A 17,857-nucleotide genomic window follows, 5' to 3' on the forward strand; every position below is an offset into this window, starting at 1 on the left:
GGCCAAAAGAAAACCGAACCCGGAACAAAGTTGTATAAAGCCAATTTTAACTATTTGCTCACCTCTAATGATTAGCTGGACTATAAATAATGTTTAAATGCTTTAAAAATGCACAAGTCTTACTTTTCAGCTCTAAATGTATTCGCTAGTGAACTCGTCCACCCTCTCCAATATGGTACGTTCCACCGTGGTCCTCCCTCAAGCATTTACAACACTCGTGCAACTAGCACTTCATTGATGTCAGAGGAAGAAGTAGAGCAATACAATTTGTTACTGTGCTTCTCAGGTCAGTGTATGTTTTAGTCATTTACTTTTACGTTCAGAAAAGAATGTAAAAATAAAATAAAATTAGTGGTTATTTTATTTTTATTTAAAATATAAACAATTTTGATTATAATTCATAGCATTTTTCAGAGTAAAGGGACAAACACAACTTTAAAAAACGGTTGAATTTCAATATCTGTTTCTAAAATGAAATTCGAGACGGCGTTAACAAAAAACAACTCCAGTTTTCTTCATATGGCGTGACTCGAACGTGCAGTTTTCAGAGTAAGTGTTTGAGGACGGTGTTATGTAGTACAGAGAAGGAATATGCGCTCTTATTTTGAAAACTACAACTTCCGGTGGCACCATTTGGGAAAAACACTTCTAACATTTAATATTTTTTGTTTATAGAAACATAAAATAAAAATCAATGGTTTTTATTTTATTGATCTCTTCTTGAAACTTAGCTATATGTATTTTTCTTTTAAAATAAAAAAAATAAATCATTTTTATTATCCATTTCTGATTGGAAAATCAAATGATCAAAACATGCAGACCTTCTCATATTTGAGATTGAAATTGCTTGCCTTTGAGGACCCTCCTGAACACACAAAACGTAGAGCGATTCTTCCAAAGTTTGACAACCCCTATAGGTTCTTTAAAAAAATGCTTTGAAAAAAGTTTTTTTTTCCCACCACCATGTGGAAATGTTTCGAACATAAATCTGGAGTAATTTAATAAATCCTTAGGGATCCTTTTGCAAAACCATCCAACAGGTTTCCAGGGAGATGCGGTATAAAAACAAACATTTCCAATATTACATTTGAGGGGTTAAACTAAAAGCATGGCATTATAAGTGGGAACGGCTGCCAGTGGGCAATGACCGAGTCTAAAATTCACGAGTATAGTAAATGTGATTTCAAACACATTCCAGCCTTTAAAAGCAACATAAGTCATGACGAGGGTGGAGCCACTGTAGTTTTTTTTTTTTTTTTTAAATTAAGGCTTTATGTTTCTGTTTAGTGATATTTGTGTTTGACAGATTTAAAAGGGTTTTTGGAATGAGTGGAAGATGTTTAATTATTTTGAATATGAGTGCCATAATAACTTGCCTACAGCGTTTAAAGCACATGGGTGCACCTGTTTTTTCAAGGTTTATCCAGTTTTAAAAATCACATATTGCCTTAACGACAAAACATCTTATATTAAAAGTCTGACATAATTAACCAGAATCCTTAAAACCCCTATAAATAACAGTGTAAATGTGTGTTAGTTTGAGGTGAATGGCATTATACATCATGGAAAACATTCTTCATGGGAAAAGCATGCATATCCAGGCAGGGTATCTACTGCCTTGTAAATTTCCAGGCAGTAAATCTCACATGTTTACTCAACACGTTGTCATCTGCCATTGGGGAGCTTGATTACAGCACTTAATATTGACACCATCTACAGAGAAAATAGAAGACATGGTTCTTTCTCATGTAAATCATGGCCTCACATTTTTTTTCCTTTAATTCTTAATCATGGTCTTTGGAACCCCAAACCATTACTGAGTTCCAGATCTATGCTATTTGAGAGAAAAGAAAAAACAATGGGTTTCTGAGGGTAAGGAACAACAAACAGTAAACATTGCATTACAAAATATTTACAATTTTTTTTGACATGACAAATCAAATAATGACCAATTACAGTATAATATAAAGAAGAAAGTGTCTATTTGTACGGTTGCCGTATGGACAACCCCCGGTGCTATTGATACGTTTACCGAAGTACACATGAAGCGTCTTAGGGTTAGGTTACAACCTTATAATGCAACATATTTCAGGGTTAGGATTAGATTTAGTCACGTGACCTAAACTGGCCAATGAGGGGCGCTGCGTACGGATAGAATGTCGGTATATAGATACGGCAACCGTACGGATAGTCACTGCCTATAAAGAAATACATCATAGTAATTTTTTATAGTAGTTTTTTTTAACATGTGACATTATATCAGTCTAATTTATTTTTAAAAGGAGCAACAAAAAAAGGCCACATGACACACATTTAAAGAATCTTCACTTTTTTTTTTTTTTTTTACAAAAAATACGAAACAAAAAAAAAAAAAAAAATCACACACATTTCAGTCATTGGGCCCTTTTGAAAATAAGAGCTGTGACACTGTTGCCTTTTTTCCCCCCAAAGTGGAAACTTGGCGTCGGTAACTCCTGAACAAACTCAAATCCTGTGAGAAGACAAAGACAGAGAAACATGTAAAGGTTCAAAGACCAGCATAAACAAGACACAAAAACAACTTCATTCCTCTCGCCTGGATAGTTGCTCCAGTATTTAAAGAATGTTACAAGCAGAACTATGTCAAAATATTCATTCTCTAACTGTGCTGCTTCCTTGGGCCTTGTTAATAAAGGGTGTCAGTCTAATGCAGAGGTCCTTTGGCCCTCTGCAGGCTTGTGAATGTGAATGCACTGTGTTTAAAGTCTGTGAGTAGCTATAGTGGATGGGCAGAGGCATCTACATTCAGACTATTGATCATTCAACCAAACAGAAAACTGGTTCTACACAAACACGATACATTATCTGTGTAAATGTTTGTTTTAATAGGCCTATCGAGGCTCCCCAAGTTTGATTAATTCATGCTTGATCAAACAAGGTCAACAATATGGTCCAATATTTATTCATTCATAAGCCCCCTTTCCTAGAAACACTGGAGATATGTTTAAGTTTACTTTATGGGAACAGTATTTTAGGCTGTTTTTGACATACTGATAGTGTTTTTCAGAATAAAATGTTTATCTGTTCCTGAAACTACTAATTAACAATAAATTACTTACTGAGATTACTTTATCTTTGGGTGAACATTTCATTATCTGAATAATATCCACTGTTATCCAGGAAGTTTATTATTATGTGTGCTATGGTATATAGTAATCTTAAAGATGTAAATCCTTGTTTTAATCAGAAATAAAATGGGTTGAAAGTGACCAAAAATGGTGGAAACCGTGGTGAAATGGGATTTAAAAAAACACAGAAATTGGTTAAAAGTTGCAAATTGTGGGTAACGAAATTGTTTAAACCGGCAAATCGTGGGCATTACAAATCGTGAATGTGGTTAAATTGGCAAAAATAAACATAAAATGTGGTGAAAGGGGTTAGAGAAGTGACAATAATGGGTCAACCTATGCAACATTAAGTGGGTAAAATGGTGGAAAGGATTTATAAGTGCCGAAAACATCTTGAAAACAGAAAAAATTAGTAGAAGAGGCATAGAAATGTGATGGAGACGTGGCAGAAATGGGAGTATTGTAGCAAAAATGCATTAAAAGGAACAAAAATAAGGCTAGAAAAGTGATGAAAATAGGTTAAAATGCTTGGCATAAAAATAAGCAAAAATGGGCTCCAATTGTTCAAAAAATATTCTTAGTTTCTAGAAGGCATCTGGCGAACCCCTCCCAGTGTCTCGTGGGGTCCTGACTCCAAGGTTGGGAACCCCTCTGTTAAAAAGTCAGGCTGCATTGAAAGCTATGTTGGTTCAAACTCATAAAACTGATCAAACGTACATACGTAATAGAATATCTCACCTTCACTGAATCTGTCGAGCAGCTGCTCTTTTGTCCAGTTACAAGAAGTGATAGCAAACAATCCTTTGTCCTTAAGCACATCTTTTAATGCTTGAACATACTGTAATTTCCCCTCCTTTGTGTTCTCTGGGTTTAAGCTTATTGCATCAAATGTCCCTTTATCAATGCAGATATCAAAGTCCTTAAGCTCCCCATGACAGTTCAAGAAATCCACCTCCTGAAAGGAAACGAAACAGATCAAAAAGACAGATTTAGGTTTGATAATCAACAACCGTGCAATAAATACACAAGTGTTCCCAAATGTCCCAGTAGATACAAACAGCACCGTTTCCATTACATAAAAAAAAGATTGTCTTTACTTTAAAACTAAATTCTCACTGCTCTCATTCATTTTGTGGAGGTTTCTCTACCACTATGATGGCACCAATGAAAGCACCCATTTATCTGGACCCACGGCTAAACGCTACACCTCTGAACTGAAGTGATCCGACGATCCACAACACAAACCACGCGCCACAAAATATGAGACACACAAGAGTGGATAAACAGTGTTTTAGAGAAGACAGAATTGTTTCATGTAATAAAAGCAGTATCTGCAGTTGACCTGAGACAGAAAAAAAAGTGACAAGATAAACAAGTAATGTTGATGTTATGGATTTAATGTGGTTTACCCCAACAATAAACGTTGATAGATGACTATGTTCACACAAGTTATTGAGGCTATACTTGTATTGCTGACCACTCTAGCCTACAGTTGCCACATCACGCAAAGTTAAATACTGACCTAAATAGAAGCCTTCCTGCCTCAGCAAAACACACAACATCAAAATTGTGTGAAGCATATGCCAGATAATATTCATTCAGTTAAAATTGTTAAAATTTCATGAATTAGATTACAGTATTTTGTAAATTACATTTAAAGCTCATAAGAAAATGTTACCAATTAATATTCAGAAAAGATTTTTAAAAAAAGAGAAAGCAATAACTTAAAAGGGACAGAGAGAAACAAGAATCCGGACAAAACTTAATTTTTTTTATTTATTTAAAAGCAATCAGTTTATGGAATAATCTGAACAAAGAAACCAAAGAATCAAAATTTTAATTTTAAAGAAAAAATAGCACCAGTACGTTAAGAAATTATAATGAAATATGTTAAGTGAAACGTATAAAAAAAATATATATATATATATATATTTTTTTTTTTAATACGTTTTATATATATATATATTTTTTAGGATATTAACTGAATTGTACCTAGGAATTACAACAGAATGTGACACATATTTATTTTTTTCTATTATTGTTGTTATTTTTGTTGCTTATTGTACTGTTCTTGTTTTCTATGTTGTGTTCTTTGTAAACTGATTTCATGGTGTAAAGGGGGAGATTACATAAGATTATTCTTCTTTCGGCTCCCTTTCATTCAAGACTTTTGAGTAGTTGTGATTATAGTGAATTGTTTTGTTTTTAATCAACGAATGAAATAAAAAAAAAATACAAAAATCAGCATTATTATACCTCCTTTAAAGGAAAACCCAATCCTCAAAACGCCTGCTGATTGACTAGCACCTTTGTGCTGTTTTCCTTGCTTGCGTATGCTAGAAAAAGTTCTGTGATTTTTGAATATTTTTTGTCATTGCAAATCCATCAATCACTTAAATGAGCAAAATGTGTTCTGTAGTATCGACAGACGAGAGCTTCATTTAGAGCTTGACTCACCTTAACAGAGACATCAGTTAGATTTTCAGCCTGCAGGACATTTCGGGCTAATTCTACAGATGACAGTGAATAATCTATGCCGGTCAGATTTGAATAACCATGTTTTGCCTGTAAAAGAAAGCAGAACACATTCAGTTAATCAGAACATGACTAGTAAGTGGTAGTTCATGAGCTTCATAAGTTTTGGAGAAATATGAAGAAACACCTCCATCGTCACTCGCTGTTATAATTCTGTATATCTGCTTGAAGTTGACCTAAGACATGCCACCAAAATTATTATTCACTTCACTCATTTCACACCAATTCAGTGAGAAAGACTCCATTTCCTGTGCCAATGTCAAGAATTGCAGCACTGTGTGGAATCTTTTCTTTATCCATCCATCGCAGCACACGGCTCATGCTTTCCTCTCCAAACCTATGACAAGAAACAATAAAAAAAAAGGACTTTTAATAATTTATCAATCAATAATTGAGGAAATCAAGCATGCTTGAGCAAAAGTAGTGTCAAAAAAGCCTAACAATGTGTAAAAAAAAAAAATGATAGCAAGTCAAAAGACAATGCAAACTGTAGAATAATACGAGTACCAGATTTCTCCAACATCTCCAACGTCTTTAAATGTGTCCAGTTCTCTTTGGTATGTGTCCTCCCAACTGCAGAAGAGGACAATCATACAGATAAGAACAAAAAATACAATAAAATAAAATACTGTTTAGATGGGCAAAAATAAATAAAAACAAGAACAAATATCATAAAGCTATTGAAATATTAAAGTTTAGTGTATGTGTGTTTACTTATACTTTATTAATAGTGATTTATCTGTATTTCTCTGATTTATACTCTTGTTTGCTGGGGTTTAGGTGGCCATTATGATGCCTGAATCCTCAGTCTGGCAGTGGCGCTTTTTGTAAATTAAAAAAGGAATGGTTATTTCAAGGTTTATTTCATTTTTTATATTCAGTTAAAATATTATATCGTATATATCTCTAAACCTAATAACGTGTTATAGTGTGAACTCAGTGTATCGAACCACCCAAGCTAACTTGACACTTGCAAGAAGAACAAATCTGAATAAAAAAAGTTCAGGACCAACATAGATTAAGATTAAATAGTCTAAATCTACATCTTGCGTACAATTTAATAACAAGTGAATTGTGTTGACTTTTTTATTATTATTTTTTTTAGCAATAACCAAAATAGGACCAAATAGTTTGGCTTTACCGTGCAGTTTACAGTACTTACTCCGAGACTTCAATCCCTGATCTAAGTACTGCAAAGATAATATTCCAGTTATTATCTGAGTAGATTATTTGATGTTTCCCACCCTTCAAACTGTATATAAAATATAGAATGGTTGTTAAATGAGTGAAACATACGCTTATAAAGCAGTAACTCAAAGGGTTTTATTTGCTAGTTTTACATCTTGTTGCTAATGAGCTAAAAACCATGAATTTTGGTTAGCAACACTTACTACTCTTTCGTTCCGAGCTTTGAAGTCCCAAAGTCATTATCTGAACACTTCTCTGTTTCTGAGTCCGAGTTATTTCCACAGCAAAGAGTCGTTTTCGCTGTAGCCTCCATGCTGGATGTGCGGGATACGACTGACCACTGACAAGTCAATGCCTACATGTCCCATAATGCAACGCGTTCAAGCAGCATGTTTGCAAGCCGCGATGGATTCTGGGAGTGATAGGGATGTTTCCATCATGGCGGCATCCATTTCAGGTTATACTTTTAGTTCTGTGTGTTACCACAGCGCCAACAGCAATTCAGATCACGTAAGTGTTTGCTATCACGTCTACTGTGGCTCATACTCATGTTGTATGTAGTCTTGTTTTCCAGCGGCGCGTATAACCAATCAGTAGTGGTTTAAATGTGTATTGTTTTTTAGTGTCATCATCCTGTTGCTGCTTAGCTAGTATCGGTCCGTATATTTACTAGTGTTTCGGTTCAAGTGGTGTCTGTTATATGTAGTGAAGGTCTTCCGGGTATGCGGCTGGGTTAGAAGCCAAAGCGTAAACTATTGACTTGTGATTACTATGAAAAAGGTTATAATCACGGCAGGTGAAAACCTGAACTCGTGTTTTTCCACGACGCATACCAAGTGTCCCCATTTTACATTTTTTTTAAGCCTTATTTTCTAGCTTATTCAACGGTTAATAAAATATGACTATACGCTATACTTATAGCCAGCTAATGTGTGTTTATTCGAGTTGCCAAACTGTTGATCCCACCTCGACGTCTGCAGGTGCTTTCAGCACCAAATGAGGCATTCTGCATTCCTCAGATACAGCGGTCACCAAATTCACCGAAACACCGGTGAATGTGCTTAAACGCTTTTTATGACAAATAGAAAACAGGACAAGTCACTTTGGTTCATTCCTATGGCTACATCTACACTGGTGCACGAGATATTTTATTTCAAGTCATGTAACGTTTTGGGAATGTTTTTGAAATACAGGAAATGTATTGTAGCTAGCCAATTAGCATGCAAGCTAAGCTAACCAGTGTAACTTCCGCGTGTCGGTGCAGCTGGAAACTGTTGTTACAGCACTAATAAACCTGTACTAAATAAATATGCTTTTACAAATGTTATAGTTTCTGCTTTGACAAATTGTGACTGTAGGTTATTGATTAATGTTTGTTGTGGTAGCAAATGTTGACGACTTTTAAATCACGGGGTCAATCAATTAGATGACAAGCAATGTAAAAAAAGAGAGAGGAATGGATAATCAGCCAGGGTGGATTGTACTGTATGTCAGATGGCGTTGTATGAAAAATTAATCAGAGAGCTAGTTGGATCTATTAAAATGTGTCACTGCTCACCTTTGATGGTATTTGTTCTGTATGTATATTAAAAGTTATTAATATTACTGTAGATTATCGAACCGACAATATTATTAACCAATATTTGCAATAAAGTCTATTATCGGTTGATATCGGTATCAGTTTTTCCACCGATACTGAAAAACCGACGTGTGCTGTTGCTTGAGAAAACACATTAAACACCAATATGCCACGTTTTCTATTATTAATAAGTATATTTATTTTTGCACGGATTATGTTTTTATGTAGAATACATCCAGTATGGCACCACATTAAAAGTAGAGGCTTAATCTGTCATTTCCATGGAGTTATGTATAATGTCTAACTTTAGCATCCTAGATATATTATAGATTGCTGTTTCTCAAAAATAGCCATTCAATGAAAAGTGTAAAATCAATTGTGTTTTAGAAGGCTTTTCACCTGCTGCTAGACTGTAAAATATCAGTTTTAATTGAACAATTACTGTGTTAGAATATAATTACTTAATAATTATGATATTTAGAGGTATTTGTTTGTTATAAACACTAACAAAACAGTACAGTTGTTAGATATTTTGACCACAAGTTTAGAGTTTGTGGTGCTGTTTTATTTATTTGTCAACCTTCATCTCAACAGGATTTTATTTACTTCTAAAGCATATGAATGAAAGAAAACAGGCAGATGTAGTTAATAGTTTATTTTTCTTATAACAGTCACATTATGGACTGAACAAGCAACAACCACACCACAGCTTATTTTGATGTTTTAGTAATAGTTCACAGCAGATGGTCAAATTCAGAACGTGATGATATAATCTAAATGTATTAATATTTACAAATTAAATGACTGGTTTTATTCGAAACGAATGAACTCCCTGAGACAGTGAGCAGGTTTTTTTTTTCTTTTTTTTTTCACCCTAATATCAAATGAAGCGTTGTTTCAAGTTCTCCTACATTCCTGACAGCAGCTCAGCAAGTTCCCTCTCTATTACCTGCTCACATTTTGCAAGGGCTTTGTTTACATCTAGAAACTGTGTGCTCTGCATTGGTATCTGGCAGAAATGTCACCAAGCATATCTACCGTTAGTGCTTTCACCATTATCAACACTCGTCAAGAGAAAACATATATTTTAGGCAACATTTTAATTTTGTCAGAATTGACTTTCTGGCCATTTTCTGTCAGAGTTAAGGAATGTTTTAATCACAATTGTAAGCATTTTTTTTTAAACTTGTTTTAATTATAAACATATTTAGACTTTTCCTTTAACCACATGTGCTTGAAATTATATTTCCTAACTTTATTAATGATTTAAAAAATATTTTTCTCAAAACATTTTTATATTTCATTAACTGTAAGCTCTCCTCTGTCAAAAGTTGCTGCATCAAAGATATTTAGAAATAAATTTATATATATATTTTGGTTATAGCTATTTAAAAAAAAAAAAAGATGCTGTTTGCTTCTTTTTTGACTAAAAACTTTTAGTAGAACATTTTTAATGTATGGAATGGTAAATGTATTACAGTCTGAGTTTGTGTTATTGTCTTGACACAGGAGGGCTTCCTGTTTGGAGAAGTAAGGCAAGAAGAAACGGTCAGCATCAGCGACGCTCAGATAAGCAGTGCAGAACTGCTCCAAGTAATAGGTAAGGTCGGAAACACTTTATAATATGACCCACGGATATACTAATGAACACATCTTTTTTTTTTGACTAGAGATCTTAATTTTTGTTTTGTTAAAGATGGCTGTAAGATTAGGAGTGGCACAGGTATGAATAAACTATTCAGAGATTTTGATCGTCTGGGTTCACTGAACTCATTAGTTTTGTCACTCGAACATAGCAAGCATAGACTTGAATACAAAAGAGCTTTTGTTGCAGTTGTGCAGAAACACACCAGACGGATTCTCCTCAAAACAAGTCCAAAGGCTTTTTTTTGTTTTTCTTTTGCATGCATTATGACTGCAATTTTAAAGATCTCATCCTTTTTTCTTTTTTTTTTACTTGCTTTTACTTTCTAAAGAGGGGTTCACAATTTCTGAAGTTCACAGACTGCAGTTTCTGGTCTTGTGACCAAAGATTGCCTGCAATCATTTTCTGACGGTGCCCAAAAATGTTGTCACAGCTGCTATGATTTACCTCCATCTGCTAACTTAAACAGTGCACAACTTGTTCTTTTTTAGACAACATGATAAACCTAATGTCTTGCTAAAGTTTTATTCAGATTTCATTAAGATTACAAGTCACATTGTACAGATAACACATATTTAGACTCACAAATATTTTCCAGTCAACACGAGGAGTTTATTCATATCTTTTTGTGTTCGTAAAAACATTATTTTCCTTTTTGAGCACAGTGTGCGTTTCTTTCTCTGAATGCAATAAAAGGCACTCAAGATTTCGGTTGTTTAGTGTGATCAACCTATTTACTTTCTCTCTGTTTGTAAATGTTTAATCCTACAACTAATAGTCTTTTTCTGCTTTTTCCCCTGCAGAAATCCATAACCATGATCCTTGTGCACAGTTGTTTAGGTAAGATCTGCTCTCCTAGCATTTCCATTGCTAAGTGTTGAGCTAAATTTAGCCATGTCATTAGATGTTGTTTTGACTCTGTTCTAGTCAGTCAACTCTTTCAGTTGCATGAAGTGTAATATAATTACATTATACAGTGTGTAGAAGGACAAGTAAAGACAGGTTTATTAGTGAATGTGTTCCTCATAACATATACCTTCTGTTTAAATGAGTTTTCATTGGTTTGTGCTCAGTTGGAGCTGGTTTGACACTGACAGTAGATGGCTCCAAATGACAAGACTAACTAAATAGATGAGTTTGAAAAAAGAAAACAACAATTACAAACTGTTTTTACATTCATGTTTTCTCCCCATTTTCTCTTTTTAGCTTTTATGATTTTGCGGGAAAAGTCAATGAAGAAAATCTCAAAAAAATTATTAAAGAAAGAAGAAGAGTAAGTTTTTTGTTTTTTTTAAATTCTTATTTGAACATGTGACATGATTGTCTTTTAACAGTTTTAAGCCTCAGTGTTTTTATTTAGTATCTTCTAACTGATGGTTTTAATGGCAAAAGTATGGTCGAGTTGTTTACCTTTGTCAAGGTAGTTCTATAAATAATTTTGCTACAATTGTAAGCATACGCTGTACACTGGTTGTGCTTGTAAAGTGTAAATATTCTAGTTCCCTTTCCCATCTGGGTATTGCTCTCTGAAACTGTGCAAATTTTACAATAACTTGAATATTCTATATAATATTTTGTTTATAACAGGGCTGGATTTTTTTTATTTACCCTTTGCTTTACAGAATGTCATTGGTTGGTATCGTTTCCGGAGGAACACGCAGCAGCAGATGTCGTTTAGGGAACAAGTTATCCACAAACAGCTGACTGAGCTGCTTGGTGTGCCCGACCTCGTCTTCCTTCTTTTCAGCTTCATCTCGACCGCTAACAGCTCCACACATGCCATGGAGTATGTGCTCTTCAGACCTAAGATCAGGTAGAAAGGGAGCTTCGTCACTATATCTCACCAAGCTTTGTTTTTCCTTAATTCTCAATTTAATCACAGATTTTAAATGGTAAAACTCACATTGTTCACACTATAAAGCAATCAATGTAAGTCTGAAAGTGTAATTTGTCACTTTTATAAGAAATTGCACAATTTTTTGTGTATTATTTGAGGGTTTACGATGGTTTAACAGTGCAAACGGGCCTGTTGGTTTAACAGGTACAACCAGAGAATTACACTCTCAATCCCTAACCTTGGCAACACAAGCCAGCAGGAATACAAAGTGTCCTCAGTGCCCAACACCTCACTCAACTATGCCAAGGTTATCAAAGAGCAGGGGTAAGCCAATTGTGTATTTTTTTTTTTTTTTTTGTCGTTTCACATTTTTGTTTTTGTCTTTGTGCAACCTGCCTATCCTGTAAAGTCTAGCGTGCATGCCCATGTTGTAGTCCTGCATTGCACAGGTTTTGGCATAGTATTTATAATTGTGGCGATGATGTGATGATGACGAGTTCATGATGCTGGGAATAATGACGATGATATAATACTACAACTAGTTATTTAAAATAATGAAAACATTAATGATGTTACAGACAACAATGATGGTGACAACAGGTACTGAAATATAAGTTAATTTGTAATAAGGGGCAGGAATTAAATAAGTGTAAACTTCACCCTGCTCCTTTTCAGGCACAGTTGCAAACATAACAACATGCAAAATAACTTCGCTACTCCAAGTAGGACTTAAACCATTGCATTACTTTTCCATTTAGTCCAACCCACGTTTGCAATCTGTGCAACAAAATTGTATGGTCTCCAGTGTCAAATGCAGCACTTAGATCCAATAGAATGAGAATAGATACTTTTCCTGAATCAGTGTTCAACCTTATGTCATTGATCACTTTGATAAGAGCAGTTTCTGTGCTGTCATGAGAACGAAAGCCTGACTGAAATGTATCAAATATTTTGTTGAATGTTAAGAATTGACTCAGTTGGTTGAAGACCACCATCTCAATGGTCTTGGCTATAAAGAGGAGGACATTTGCTTCATTTTAACCTTGTTTTATAATAATTAAAGAAATACATTTAAGGTTTTGAATAAGGTTCATCATTGAACGGAGGGCAAAATGTGTAATAATTTGTTCATTTTTTACAAATATGTATAGGGCGGAATTCTTTGACAAAGATGGAGTAATGAAGGACATCCGGACAATATTCCAAGTGTACAGTGCGCTGCAGGATAAAGTACAGGTGAGTAGGTTGTATAGCATTGTTGTATTGTACATTTTCTGACTGTTTGACTTTGAAATCTGTTCTCATTTCACCTTTTTTCTCTAACCTTCTAGGCTGTGTGTGGGGAAGTAGAACAGAGTGAACGTGTTAGGGAGAAAATTCAAGAGGACGTAAAGAAACTTAAACAGCAAATCGCTCTCAGGAAACGCAAGACAGCAGAAGAAGAGAGAAGTATATATCATATGGATGTTCTAGTTTTCCATCTAACTTTCTACATGTGACCCTTCACTGATACATGCTTGTTTGTGTTCCCCAGGACTTCGTGACGCACAGAACGCAGCGACTAATTCCACTCCAGAGGAGGATACGGTACCGTCCGTGGTCACCCTTCTGTCTCGTGTCTCGTTCCACGCCCCCTCTGCCCCGGAGCGGCCCAATACCTCACCCAACCGACCATCCTACACTGACCTTTTGTCCCAAGATGACTCATTGCTCTCCTCCGGTTCACCACCTACCAGTGCTGCTCTCCTGCCACGTCCCCAAGCCGTGGGTTCTCCAGGACACCCCCCTCCCGGCCCACTGGGTATGAGCCTCGGCATCAATTCAAACCCCATTCCCACTCCCACCACTCCGTACCTCGGCAATGGTGACGGATCCAGCTCTGACTCGTTAGACAGACAAGCTGCTGGGCAGGAAGACGACGAGGACGAGGAGGAAGAGGAGGATGACGAGGAAGATGAGGACAGTAGCGAATATGAGAACTTAGTGAGCGACGCTGCCCGTTTTACAATGGTTTCCTCCAGCGTTTTCAGTCAAGGCCGACCAGCGTCTCTCAGCCCTGACGGGGACGCTCGTGGTTCACAGACCACATAGACGCAGAATGTGAAAAGGACACTGATATGTGACGCACCTTGAACGGTGGGGCATTTGAAGCAATCAAAGTTAGGTAAATCGAAATACACAAGAAGTGCCAGTCCTGAGGGTGAAGGGCATGTGGTGTCCAGTTGTGTGTCGGCTAGGCTTTATAGGTCCATCTAACTGGGCGGCATACGTTGTCTTTCTGTACGTTTCCTTAATGGTACTCAAAGTGTGACACAGTCAGGCCGCTGTATAAGAAGAGGATTTATTGCACAACAACTTTTGCCAACTGGTTGGCTCTGGCTTCCCTAAAGACAAGCCCATGCTTTAACTTTTTACGTTTGTATCTTTTTTCGATTCACATTTGCTTCACCAACTTTGAGCACCCCACTTTAACATCATCTCTTGCACTATTTTTACGTTGCTCTCACGAAAAGAAATGAGGACAAATCATCTACTGCCTTCAGTTTTAAACCAAGTAGGCAATTTATTTTAAATATAAAAAAAAAAGATGTAATCAGAAATGTCTTCAACATGCACATTTCTGTCACTTGATTTTGGTCTATTATTCTATACCACCGTTGTTAATCATACAGTTGCCTGTGTAAGTTATGAGAAATAGATTTCAAAAAATTATACTTTGTCACTTCTGTGATGGGTGCTTTTGCTTTATAATATACTTGCTTATGAATATATATATTTTGTCAGACTAACAGTTAATCAAATTCGATTGACATTGTTCTTGTTCTTCGATAACACTGAAATTTATTGCGCTTTACTGCACTAAACAAAATTAAGATTTGTTTTTTGTTTTATTTTATCGTGCTATACCAATCCCGACATATTGTGCCACTTGAGTTGTCGTCCTCGACCTCCATGAGCCCGTCTTGGCTCAGCTCTCGTGCATTGTATGGGGTTCACAGGGCAAACGCGGTGTACTGTAGCTTTACTAACCAGATGCTTATGGTTCCCTTCTTCTGCTGCTGCATAACAGAGAGCTACCACACAAAAAATAATAATCCTTCTGCATCTGTCTGTTCTTCATATAATCCCTGGCTGCTACTTAGACTTTAATGTGATTTGTGTCTCAAATGCTACTGACAATAATATCAATTTAACCGATTTCTAGCAAATCTCTCACTGACATGTCCTCATAATTATCCAAGAAATGCAATTTTTAGGAAGAGGCTGAGTAATCAACATCTTGTGAATGACTTAAAAATCTTGTGCTTTTGCAGATATATACAGATGGATGTCATGTGTATGGACCTGGATTATGTGCTGAGAACTGTTACCTTGCTACAGTATACAGTGCCTTCAACTCAGGGCCGTTTCTGTCAGATTTTGTCGTCTTTTGTAGTGATCAAACCACTTTCAACTTCAAGCTTATTGTGAGTTTTCTTTCTTTGTGCTTTCACTCCTCTGTATCTTATGGATATTTCTTTAGACTCTGCTTTTTTAAAAGTTTAAAACTGTACACATAATTGTAAAGCATCACATGATAGGTAGTAGAGACCTGTAGATGATTCTCGTAAAGACGACAGTATTTAGGGTGTGAACCAATCAGAGGCTGGAACGAGGACACCCTCCTTGCATGAGACAGTTTTAATTAGGAACACTGTTTAACGCATGAACAAGCATTTGCACTGCATTTTGAGGGTGTTTAACAAAGCAAGGAGGTTGCACTCAGTTTGGAACCTTTTTTTGTTTTATTTTTGCCTTGTGATCACGCTAGTCTTTTTTTTTTTTTTTACACTTTCCCTTTGTCTTTTATGTGTCTGGTTTTTCTGCCTTAGTGTCATGTAGTTTGCCCTGATGAAACATGCCTATATGTCTCATGTTTGGAACTGGCACTTAAGAGAAAGAAAGAATCATCATACCTGTAACACAATCACAGAACTTGAAAAGCATTACAAAATCAGTTTGAAAAATGAAAAAGTTGATTTTAAGCTCTAGGAACTGGAACTGAGGAATAAAAATGAATGCATATGGGGGAGGGCAGGTCAACATCGTAATAGCACTTATTAAACAAGCATGTCTCATTTGAGTGGTGTGGTACCAAGTGGCTAATTGCAGAGATGGTCCTTACTCTAAAATTAAGGTCCTCCTCACCCCCACATATTTGCTTTTTAAGCCTTTATTTCTAATATTGTGAAACTTGAACTGGATGAAAATCTGCAGAAGACCAGCACAAGTCTGAGAGGTCTAAGAACAAAACAATCTGATGTTTTTTTTCTTTTTCTATGTTTATTCTAACACAAATGTATCCTCATGTAGTCTTACTGTATAGTGTGACTATTTTTTGCTTCCTACCCCTGAGTGGGCCATCATCACAACATCAACACCTCCATGAAGCACAATTTCCAGTGTAAAACCTAGATCCTCTGGTCTTTTCTCTGGATTTGTGAACTAAATAAAAATCAAGCAGAGACTTGCTGGAAGGAACACAGAGAAATAAATAAGACATGTGGTATGACACGGATTTTGTTTTTTATCAGGGTAAATATCTGCATACAAAAGCAGGTGTTCAGTGCTGCCTTATAGCTATTGGTTTAAGCTACATTGTAGGTGTTACTGTGTGCATCACTGTTGGGCACCAGCACTCCGATAACCAGAAACAGGGTAAGGCAGAGGTTTCCAACCTTTTTCAGGTCGTGACCCCACTTTGATATCACAAATGTCCATCATTGACCAGAGGATTTTTTTTTTTTTTTCTCTCTCGAATTAGTTTTGGATCATGTTTATTAATAAAGTGTGTTACAAATGCAGAGTATCCAGGATTAGTGCACAAAGTGACAAGTGTGCCACCTCAGATATTTTTATACTGCATTTTATTTGAACTAGATTTATATTTTAAAAAGTTTAGGGTTAGGAGGAATTTATTTGATGTTTATTGTCTGTGTGTTATGTGTATTTGAAAAATAGTTATTCAAAAATATAATTTTAATCCGTTTATATGTCTTTTTTTAACCAAATATTAGACATTTCAGGTGACCCCACATGGGATCCTGACCCCAAGGTCGAAAAACACTGGGGCAAGGGTTATTGCTCAAAGTATGATCATTTTTGTTATGTGTTTAAATAAGATTGAGATAAATTCTAATTATCAAAATTGTTCTAAAACAACAGTATAGAAAATATTTTTGTATGCAGAAAATGACTGTTGCTGATATCGAGGGATTTAGTGGGTTTTTGTTTTTAAAGAGCAACCATAAATAGGTTTTGACATACCTACGATTTAGGAGATTTTTTTTCGTTGTGCTAAATAAATATTTCCATTGATAAGAAAAGTGTAATCTTCTCCATGATAATCCATCACCTGCTTGTTCTGATGCTAAAGCTGCCATGCATTACTGCAGGCTGCTTGCTGCAGTATTTTTACGATGACATCATCCCTTTCGTCCCTGTTTGAGGGAACTACCACGTGGTTGCCTGCTATAGATGCAACAAATTAAAACAAATACGTGACAGTACGGTATATATTTGTGCTGTAGTCCATACTACCCTGTGAGATTTGAGGAAAAACTCTTTATTCGCGTTAGCTGCTGTAAAATCGGTGACAATCGAGTATGTTTTGCTTCCTCTGAGCTATTTAACAGTTGGAACGAGAACCGTAGACACTGATTGGTCAGTGTGAATGGATACACAGAACCAACCAATCAGCGGGCCCGGTACATGCAAGTCCTGATCCAGCCTCTGTTACACGGCCCAGAGCTCAGCGAGCTGCCTTCTAGTGTATTTTCCAGCCTTACTTCGGCTGCTTCACTCTCCCCGTCTGCCGCCATTAATTCCAGTCGGCTTGGGGTTTTTGAAGTAGGGGAAGAAGAGGTCAACATGATTTAAAACATTGACGACTTCAGGGTTGAGGGTTGGGACTTGGGGAGGGGTGG

The 17,857-nt window shown here is 36.1% G+C and overlaps 2 protein-coding genes across 3 annotated transcripts; one reads left to right on the plus strand and one right to left on the minus strand.

Moving 5' to 3' along the window:
* Positions 1 to 1,499: 1,499 nt before the first annotated feature.
* On the minus strand, positions 1,500 to 7,200 carry eef1akmt2 (EEF1A lysine methyltransferase 2). Its single transcript, XM_028469136.1, has 6 exons — positions 7,034 to 7,200; positions 6,150 to 6,215; positions 5,865 to 5,979; positions 5,565 to 5,672; positions 3,846 to 4,062; positions 1,500 to 2,491 (listed from the first exon to the last, which is right to left on the minus strand). Exons 1-6 carry the CDS (start codon positions 7,141 to 7,143, stop codon positions 2,394 to 2,396), a joined length of 714 nt encoding a protein of 237 aa, XP_028324937.1. The 5' UTR covers positions 7,144 to 7,200; the 3' UTR covers positions 1,500 to 2,393.
* A 48-nt stretch (positions 7,201 to 7,248) lies between these two features.
* abraxas2 (abraxas 2, BRISC complex subunit) lies at positions 7,249 to 16,445 on the plus strand. 2 transcript variants are annotated; one of them, XM_028469134.1, is made up of 9 exons: positions 7,249 to 7,340; positions 9,919 to 10,009; positions 10,858 to 10,894; positions 11,261 to 11,327; positions 11,677 to 11,867; positions 12,096 to 12,215; positions 13,043 to 13,127; positions 13,223 to 13,340; positions 13,426 to 16,445. In XM_028469134.1, the coding sequence occupies exons 1-9, from the start codon at positions 7,269 to 7,271 to the stop codon at positions 13,980 to 13,982; spliced, it is 1,338 nt and encodes a 445-aa protein (XP_028324935.1). In that variant the 5' UTR covers positions 7,249 to 7,268; the 3' UTR covers positions 13,983 to 16,445. The 2 variants fall into 2 exon arrangements, with proteins under 2 accessions (XP_028324935.1, XP_028324936.1); XM_028469135.1 differs by lacking the exon at positions 12,096 to 12,215.
* The last annotated feature ends 1,412 nt before the right edge of the window (positions 16,446 to 17,857 follow it).

The sequence above is a fragment of the Gouania willdenowi genome, chromosome 15, assembly GCF_900634775.1.
Source record: "Gouania willdenowi chromosome 15, fGouWil2.1, whole genome shotgun sequence".
Taxonomy (NCBI): Eukaryota; Metazoa; Chordata; class Actinopteri; order Blenniiformes; family Gobiesocidae; genus Gouania; species Gouania willdenowi.

Coding starts and splice junctions, on each gene's coding strand:
- eef1akmt2 (XM_028469136.1), bottom strand. CDS start 7,143: ATGGAGGCTACAGCGAAAACGACTCTTTGCTGTGGAAATAACTCGGAC. Junction 6,216..7,033: donor AAGCTCGGAACGAAAGAGTA/GTAAGTGTTGCT, acceptor CCTCTTCTGCAG/TTGGGAGGACACATACCAAA. Junction 4,063..5,564: donor TAACTGATGTCTCTGTTAAG/GTGAGTCAAGCT, acceptor GTTTCCTTTCAG/GAGGTGGATTTCTTGAACTG.
- abraxas2 (XM_028469134.1), top strand. CDS start 7,269: ATGGCGGCATCCATTTCAGGTTATACTTTTAGTTCTGTGTGTTACCAC. Junction 11,328..11,676: donor TTATTAAAGAAAGAAGAAGA/GTAAGTTTTTTG, acceptor TTTGCTTTACAG/AATGTCATTGGTTGGTATCG. Junction 12,216..13,042: donor AAGGTTATCAAAGAGCAGGG/GTAAGCCAATTG, acceptor AAATATGTATAG/GGCGGAATTCTTTGACAAAG.